Raw genomic sequence first — 8872 nt, 5'->3', positions numbered from 1 at the left:
ATGATAATATAAATAAAGATATATGCTGACGGCAATGCAGACACAGAGTAGGTAAAACAACACAAAGTCATAAATATACTCGGGAAAGCAGCTACTTTTTGTGTTTTGTATACAAACTCTTTCATAACTCCTGTTGACCAGAGGCTATTTACTAACGTAAGCAAAGATATAGTACATAAAAATAAATTAAAAAGGACAAACATCAGAAATCACTTTTTTTTCAAGTTTTAGGATCCTCAGATCAAGTTTAGTTGTTGAATTTTCTGAGGATACATAAATTTATTTTTATGTACTATATCTTTGCTTACGTTAGTAAATAGCCTCTGGTCAACAGGAGTTATGAAAGAGTTTGTATATAAAACACAAAAAGTAGCTGCTTTCCCAAGTATGACTTTGTGTTGTTTTACCTACTGTCTGCAAAATACAGTATATAATGACCAAAGTCTGGAATCTGTAGGCTAAAATACGCTACTTCAGAAAGTAGCCAGAATGAATCGTCCTACAGCTATGTTACAAACGCCGTTCCTTCGCTTGACCCCAGTTGCCCTCGTCTGCTCCCTTGCAACAATGTTCTTTTATTGAGGTTACATGAAGATACATAAGTTCATTAACATATGACGTATACATACAAACAAAGAGTACCTTGCCTGTGCGTTGTGTAAATGTGTGGGTGTGTGTGTGTGTGTGGGGGGGGGGGGGGGGGGGGGGGTGTCAGAATGTGACCCCATAAACGACCTCCCTAAACCTGCTGGTCTGGAAGTCCAGCAGTTCATCTAAACAAAAGGCACTCAGACTAAAACAGATATAGATATGTTTATCCAACCATGAAACAATAAGATCAAGGACCTGATTCTGGACTATTGCGCCAATTTCAGGCTTAGGGTCACTTCTGGGGCAGTTACTTCATGCTGGCACCGCCTCAGGAAAGGTATAATAACAGGCTGTACCATCTCAGTTATGCTCTTTGCTCTCGCAATGTACATGGTGGTCAAGGCCGCTGAGGTGGAGTGTAGAGGGCCGCTAACTAGGTCAGGTGTTCGTCAGCCCCCTATCAGAGCCTATATGGATGACCTCACCATTACAACATCATCAGTCCCAGGATGTAGGCGGAGCTTGCAAGGACTTGAGAAACTCATCTCATGGGCAAGGATGAGTTTTAAACCTTCCAAGTCAAGATCTATGGTACTGGTATGGACTACTTCCTTATATTAAAATTCCTGTTTGAACAATGAACATGAGATATGCATGCCTCAGCTGTGTTTGACTCGGTCAATGTGTTTCATTACAAAAGTGCCACTTTACTTCAAGCTGTCGCTAGCAATCAGAAAGTGTTTCTTTTTGTCTTTCGTCAGATCTTTTATTGAACTGTGCAAGTATGCTCATCAACACTAGGCCAGGGGAAGAATTATAACTGCAGCAAAGAAAGACCATTATTACCCACACCTGGTCAAAATGGCAAAAAGGAAAATCAAGTAGGCACACTATAAGTAAACCAGTTCTGAAACTGAAGCTACCAGTCCTCCAACAGAAATCAAGTATAAGAAAGCTATACCTATTTTAGTGATTGCAGTATAAGGTGGCCTCTTGAATTTGCCTGTATGCGAGGGCCTCCAGGATGGAAGCGGTTACATATTTTTAAAAAAATGCAAACCAAGTTGCTAATCAGGAAACAGACAATGGGAGTGTCACGAACACCCTTTTGAACCTCGTGGAGGTGGTTTTCTCTTCGCTCTATTGACTCTGCTGAATCCAGGTAGGAGCAGATTCTTCTCTGACTTTTTTATTGTTTAGATAGAAACTAGACAAATTTTGTTTCTTGTGGTTGAAGATTGATCTGTAATTATGTTAAACTGGCTGGTTTTTGGTTCTACTCTGACTGCATGTATTTTGTTTTAAGGTATTTGCTTCAGTGAAGCTGCTCTTCCGTTTGACATATGTAAAACTTTTAGTTAAGAATCACATTTTTAAAAAGTAAAGAATTATTGTAAGTACAGTCTATCTACATTTCTGTCCCTCTGCCGATGCATGCCAAGTAATATTTTATGATCCATTTTATTTCTTGTCCAGATTCTTGTACAGCACTGCAAACATGTCAGACCCAACAAGACTGGAAATGGCATTGGCTGCAATGTTCAGTGCCTACATGTCCTACCAAGGAGATGACAATAAACTGACCAAAGAACAATTTCTAAAATTAGTGAAGAATGAACTACCCTTACTTTCTCAGGTAAGGGAAAACATTGTACTAATTAACTGCAAATGATCACAATAACTTTGGTGACATCCAGACACTTTTAAAGTGCAATGTAAATGTTTAAGGCATAGTTTAGCATTAAAATCTAGCCCTACAAATCTATTGAGTTTGCAAATGTATCATAACAGCCTGACTAAAAGCATGGACCAAGAGATAATTTTTTTTAAATAACTAATTAAAAAAAAACAAAGTATTATTAAACTTGGCACTTTTTTTGTTGTGCAAAAAAAGTGCAAAGGTTTTTTTTGCACAACAAAAAAACTTTGCACTTGTTTCACTTTCCAAGTTATTAAATGTTTGTTTCACCTTTGCAGGGAAAAAGTGAAGATGAGCTCTTCCAGTGTGTCGACCACAATGATGATAAACGTGTGGACTTTGAAGAGTTCGCCTCACTGGTTGCTGGTTGCGCCTGTGCAAGCCATGACGCCCTCCAAGAGGTCATGAAAGAACTGGACACAAAAGGCTGCCCAAAGTAAAGCACTGCTGATGTGGAAAGAAACCCAATATAGGCCTTCCCTGGATTCACATTAAAACAATAAAGTTTGTCAAAGTCAAAGATTGTGCTTGTTTTTTCTTTAACTTAAGGATGCATAGAAATGTTTGCTAGTTGTCTATTCACACCTCTGAACTAGTTGTTTCATGTTAGGATATACCCTTATTGTCTGCTTTTCTCACTTTACCCTTATCATAGGGTTTGAAATAAACCCTATTATAAGGTTAATGTAAAGGATTACTTTGCAAAAAGGTAATTAGATTACAGTTACTTCCCTGTTCTCTTCCACTCTATACAGCAATAACTGATATAGATGTGCTTCTGCCATAATATGTTTACAAACCCTGCCTGCAAATGTTCCCGTTTTCAGAAAAATTGGAGATTAAAAGAAATTAACTGTCTCTTTATCTGAACAAACATTTTAAATGGTCTTCAGTTAATAGGTACGCTTCATCAGACACTAGAAGGCAATAAATTAGTTGCCTTCTAAATTGTTTATTACCATTAGTTGCACAGTAACCAGGTAGTCTCAGTGTGCAGCAAATGGCCTTGAGGTGCTATTATCTTTAAGAAAATAAATCAATAAATGAACAAGGATAAGTCTTCAAAACACAAAGCTTTCTTTATTTGGAAAAGCTTATACAACATTGAAAGTTACAGTAGTAGAATGAGGAAACTTTGATAATGATGACAGACATGGGAATAGATGCTCAAGAGTTCCCTCTGCTGGTGAGGAATATTTCATTGTGGTCTGACATGTTTTCAGTTTGATGGAAACTCAGTTTACAGCCCACGTCAATGCTTCCCTGAGTAGCAGAACAGACATATGACTACATTGGTAAAACTGATACAAGAAATCACTGCTAAGGGAGTCTGATAATAAGAAGAGAACTGCTTTAACCAAGAAACAAAACTCTGGAAATCTGGACTGACGAGTACTGTACTTGTAGCTCTTTCAGTTAAAATTATGTATTTATGGATAACAGCAAGAAAAATACCGATCATTGATACATAGCGTGATCAAATAGGTTAAAATAACAAAAGTTGAGTGCAGGAAAAATTGCAATGAGGTATTTTGGTGATTTTTATGTTCAATTGTGTCCTTTTTCTCCTTTGTTAGTAAAATGAGACACAAACCTCTAAAAAAAAAGAAAAAAAAGACAGAACGGATCGAGTTGTTATTCAAATACAGCTTTAACACTTGGCTGCAAAGCGTGCCATTTGTAATACCCTGTTTTCACCACAATGTGGCACACTGTATCCACCTAGCTATCTGTCGTCCATCTTTGATATAAAACGCTTTTCAGGATAATAGGAGTAAAGGTTCAGGTTATGATAGGAATATAAATGCAGATAATATGAGACAAAACAGTCCTTGAAGCCACACTGGCTGGATTGCCTCTGTTGTGGATGATAGCTCTAGTTTGCAGAATTGATCTTGTACTCAGCAGAATGCTGCTGATTGGCTCTTCTTTAGGTATCAGTTAGTCTTACAGGTAAATTACAGATTTTCGAAATTACAGTAAATACTTTTTAAAATCCCTTAAACCTAAGGTGTGTTTATTATGAGAGATTAACATAAAAAGGTAGAGCGTGTGTGTGGGAGGTGGGCGGTGGAGAGGGGCGGAGGGTCAGTTAAACCGGTAGCCTAAACTTTAATGAAACTTTATCTTAAATTCCACAAAAACGGCTTTTAGCTCTTCTATCAGCAGCAATAGTAACTTTTTCCTTGTTTTTAAATCAGATGACTGAACTTAAGCTAAAGTCGTACTAATATATTTACTGTCCTATTACAAACCTTTCCAGTGTATTAACTATTCAGAGAGTCCAGCGTCTGCAGAGCCACAGTGTGAGTCAGTGCGCACAGCCAGGGCGGCGCCTGACTATAAAATCTCTGTTGCTTGTTGCAGACGTCTGAACATTTGCACCTCTTCTGTTGCCACGTCCCAGCAACTGTACGGTAAGAAACTTTCTGCTCTTGTCCTACAGGTGTGGCTTTGCCACGATGTTTTTTTTAAATATAAACTTTAGTTGCTAAAACATACAGATATACAGCTAGGAGGTGTGAGAATAGTGTTTCATACTGTTTAACCTACTTTAATCCGCTCCCAGTCACTGCTTTGTATTTACTGAAGCTCCCTCTGTGAATTTCTAACGGTATCTAACGGATCCGTGTATTTCCTCTGCTGTTAACTAAGTTAGGCTCCAACTTTTAGTTAGTTTATCTTGTTTCTTTCTCTTGTTTTCAATCTTTCACTATAATTACACTTTAATTGTTTTTCCAGTGTTATGATTATTCTTATTAATAAAATATATAATTAACATTTTTACATTAAGCTCTGATTCACATTTAAGACAGTTAACTAGGTCTCCATATAGTAAATATAAGCCTTTGTAAGGGTGTGGTTGGACTGTGGGCATGTACACACATGTGCTTGTTCCTGCAGTGTCCTATCTCATTACTCACATTGAATCCCACCATTTTGGGTCTAACTTTTTTCAGTTCAAGTTGTTCACATTTTCCATTCTCTTGCGCACAAATAACACACCCTCCCTCCTACTTCTCCTTTCTTTTAACTCTTACAGCTACAAAGACAGTAACTCAAATGTTGAGATTTTCTGTATTTTGCACAGTGGTTTACTAAAATTTCAATGACATACCTTTACTGTCTTCCCACGAGCATCACTCATCAGTGAGAAGTAAAACAAAGACCCAAATGTGTCAGTTCCATCAATAATGGATGAGTTTAACAGCATCTCAACCAAAGCAGCTTTCATAAATGCTTTCTATGGACTTGTTTGGAAAATGTCAGCTGAAGTTAAACTGACTTGCTATCAGTTGTCATAGTCAACATTTTCTGAACATTGTTTTTCAGTCTAAACACATTCCAGCAACCATGCCTTCAGAACTGGAAAACTGCATGGAAGGACTCATCAAGGTGTTCCACCGTTACGCCAAGGACGGTTCGCTCACCCGGCAAAACCTCAGACAGCTAATGGAGGCTGAGCTTTCCAGCTTCCTTAAGGTGAGATGAGACCAAAACGTAAATTGTGCAATCACACTGCGCATCATTTACACACTGTAATCCAATACTATGCCACTTCTTGTGCAATCTCACTGTTGCTGATGTATCCTCACACACCCTTTTTTTAAACACAGTCTCAAAAAGATCCTGCTGCTGTAGACAAGATCATGAAAGACTTGGACGCCAACGGTGATGGTCTTGTGAACTTTGAGGAGTTTGTTTCTCTGGTTGTTGGACTGTCTGTTGCATGTGAGCAGTGCTATCAGCAAATGAAAAAGGCTGGAAAGAAGTAGGAAGTACAACAGTGGAAGAGAAGCGACCAAAAAGCATTGCTTTTTGTTTTTTTTTTGTAAAGTTTTGTTCATTAAAAGTGCTGAATCATTTTAAATCTCTTGTGTCTTGTGTTTCCTAACTATCTAATCTTTAAGTTAGACAGATTTGTCCATAAATCCCCTTCAACTTTTTATACATGTGTTTTTTTTAAGCAAGCACCAGAACCATTTCCATTTGAGAAGCTGGTAAAGCTTAATCCAGACAGCTTTCTCTGTTGGCTTTGTAACTGAGTGAGTACTTTATGTTTCCCCGAGTGTTAAAGGGCAGATGAGCCACTCCCTCCCAGACAAAGTCCCTGCTTTATCACTGCTCTGAGGAATCTGCTGAATGTTGTAGGCATGAACACACCTCTCTCAGTGAGGCATAAACTCTCAGAGGATGTTGCAACTCTATGAATAAAACGGGTGATAACATTGCCTAGTCAGTTTGATTTGTATTTTGCAAGCCCTCAACTGACTCACAAGAACAGCACATCACTGTTCTTGTGCAGATCACAAAAATCCCACCATGTTTCATGTCTGGTGAAAGTTGAATAACACCAGAGAAAGAGGAACAAGATAACCCCTTCACCACCCGTCTCTCATTATTCTTACTGAACAGAACAAATATCTTTTCTCTAAAACGAAGTCTTCCAGGCAGCCCTACCTCTCAGGAATGCTCCAACAATCAAATCTGTTATTGGTAGACTGTGAGCCACTGTTTACTATGATGGCCTGCCGATCCCAGTGAAGTCATCAAAGCTTTTACTGCCTGAGAAAAGCCTGCCTGAAAGGCTAAGCCCAGGAGGAAGAGGTCTTCTTGAGCTCTTGGCAAACACCGCTTTGGGCAGGGCTTAACTACTGGTTTGTCAGTGTTCATGGATACTGGGAAAACACTGAAGTTGCTATGTGACTATGTGATTAGTCTTAAGTGTGTGCGTGTGTGTGTAGCTAAAGTTTGCACCACTTGGTTTACAGAAGCACCACACCCATGTGACCCACAGCTGAGATTCCGAGACTGCTGCTTTTTCAGTGCATTTCCTTGTGTTTAGTGCCTCCTGCAGGCTATATGTTTATCATGTTGCCGAAAAGAAAAGAAAATCATCATTTGTCTAGATGAATTACTCTTTGATCTTACCAGACGCTGATCGGTGACACCACTGTATGTGTCATGTCTAGTTTTCTAACACAGACTTTCTAATATAGTAATAATGAAATTTGTCGCAACATTTTTCTCACTGAAATAATCCTGCATGCTTTTGGTTTTAAAGTTGCTCAAGTCATTCCTGGCGGGGGCGTTCTGTGGTGTGAGTTCGGGGTGTACCAAATATTCACTGTGGCATGCCACGCCCATCTTGGACACACCAAAAAAAAAATAAATCCCCTCTCTGTGGAAACTTGTTAAACAATAACATTAATGTCCAAAACATACCAACCATCCCCAACGTCCAGTCTGCATGCAGATGTTGCCATGGGAAATAACTATTGTGAACCTGATACTGATTCAATTCACAGTTACATTTAGTTGTATGTTTTTTTTATTCCCAGTGTTCAAATGTGAGCATTTGAAACCAATAGACATTTAAATCCCACAGTTTAAAACCTATACTTGGCACTTTATCCAAAACATTAATATCACCTGCTTATTGTTTTGTAGGTCCTACTCAAGCTGCCAACACAGCTCTGTCCCATTGGACCTGCGTGTTTGGGAGAGGAAACTTTGTGTCCTGCTTGATTCATCGAAGCCCAGCCCTGCAGCCCACAGGACACAAAGTATCCACAGCAGGGCTGGACTTCGATGAATCAAGCTTGTTCAAATTGCAATCTGGGTTTTGGAGTTGTACCCCCTCTTCTGCCTTCAGGGAGTGAAGGCAGAAGAGGGGGTAGAAGGTTATATTGAAAAAGGCAGGGTCAATACATTTCACCTGTCAGTGGTTTTAATGTTGTTGCTGCTGCTATGTAAAAATGGTAAATGGCCTGTATTTGTATAGCGCTTTACTAGTCCCTAAGGACCCCAAAGCGCTTTACACATCCAGTCATCCACACGCACATTCACACACTGGTGATGACAAGCTACATTGTAGCCACAGCCACCCTGGGGCGCACTGACAGAGGCGAGGATGCCGGACACTGGCACCACCGGGCCCTCTGACCACCACCAGTAGGCAACGGGTGAAGTGTCTTGCCCAAGGACACAACGACCAAAACTGTCCAAGTCGGGGCTCGAACCGGCAACTTTCCAATTACAAGGCGAACTCCCAACTCTTGAACCACGATCGCCCCAAAATGTGTATTTTATAACCTGATTCTTCTGTTTCACTTCTCTTCTGTTCTTTTATTGATAGACACACAGAGAGGGAGCTTTGAACCAGTTGAACTGACAGAAGTTGACACCAAAACAGGTTACCAAAATAAAGTGTCACGGACCCGGCTCTGGAGGACTCGGGGGTCCGTGAGCAGTTTGGACTGTTGTTGTTATTATTATTATGATTATTATTATTATTGTTGTTATTTGGTGATGTGTGTGTCTTTCTGCACAATGCTGTGTTAGTCTGTGTTCCACTCATTATATGTATAGGCAGGGTGTGGGTGTGTACATGTGTGGCTGGAGGATGGAGAACAGCCACATGCAGGCCTGATGGGTGTGCCCCTGCAGGAGGACTGGCCACACCGGAAGTTCCTGCCACACACCTGTTGGTGATCAGGGCTCGTTGGGGGAGCTACTTAGGAGAGTGTTGGAGCTCCCACCGGCGTGGGATCATTGAGTTGTCTACCCAAGTTAGTGTGT

The 8872-nt window shown here is 40.0% G+C and overlaps 1 protein-coding gene and 1 long non-coding RNA gene across 4 annotated transcripts; both read left to right on the top strand.

The window, feature by feature from the left end:
• The first annotated feature begins 1073 nt into the window (after window positions 1–1073).
• LOC113015373 (uncharacterized) lies at window positions 1074–2810 on the top strand. 3 transcript variants are annotated; one of them, XR_003271088.1, is made up of 5 exons: window positions 1074–1188; window positions 1353–1753; window positions 1898–1971; window positions 2068–2227; window positions 2569–2810. It is a non-coding gene; the product is annotated as an uncharacterized LOC113015373 (long non-coding RNA). The 3 variants fall into 3 exon arrangements; XR_003271087.1 differs by having other exon boundaries at window positions 1898–1984; XR_003271086.1 differs by lacking the exon at window positions 1898–1971.
• Window positions 2811–4651: 1841 nt separating this feature from the next.
• On the top strand, window positions 4652–6161 carry LOC113015367 (protein S100-A10-like). The gene is made up of 3 exons (XM_026157389.1): window positions 4652–4707; window positions 5624–5773; window positions 5908–6161. Exons 2-3 carry the CDS (start codon window positions 5645–5647, stop codon window positions 6064–6066), a joined length of 288 nt encoding a protein of 95 aa, XP_026013174.1. The 5' UTR covers window positions 4652–4707; window positions 5624–5644; the 3' UTR covers window positions 6067–6161.
• Window positions 6162–8872: the final 2711 nt, after the last annotated feature.

This window comes from Astatotilapia calliptera, chromosome 22, assembly GCF_900246225.1.
Source record: "Astatotilapia calliptera chromosome 22, fAstCal1.2, whole genome shotgun sequence".
In the NCBI taxonomy this organism is placed as follows: domain Eukaryota; kingdom Metazoa; phylum Chordata; class Actinopteri; order Cichliformes; family Cichlidae; genus Astatotilapia; species Astatotilapia calliptera.
This window is presented reverse-complemented; position numbering and strand designations above follow the sequence as displayed.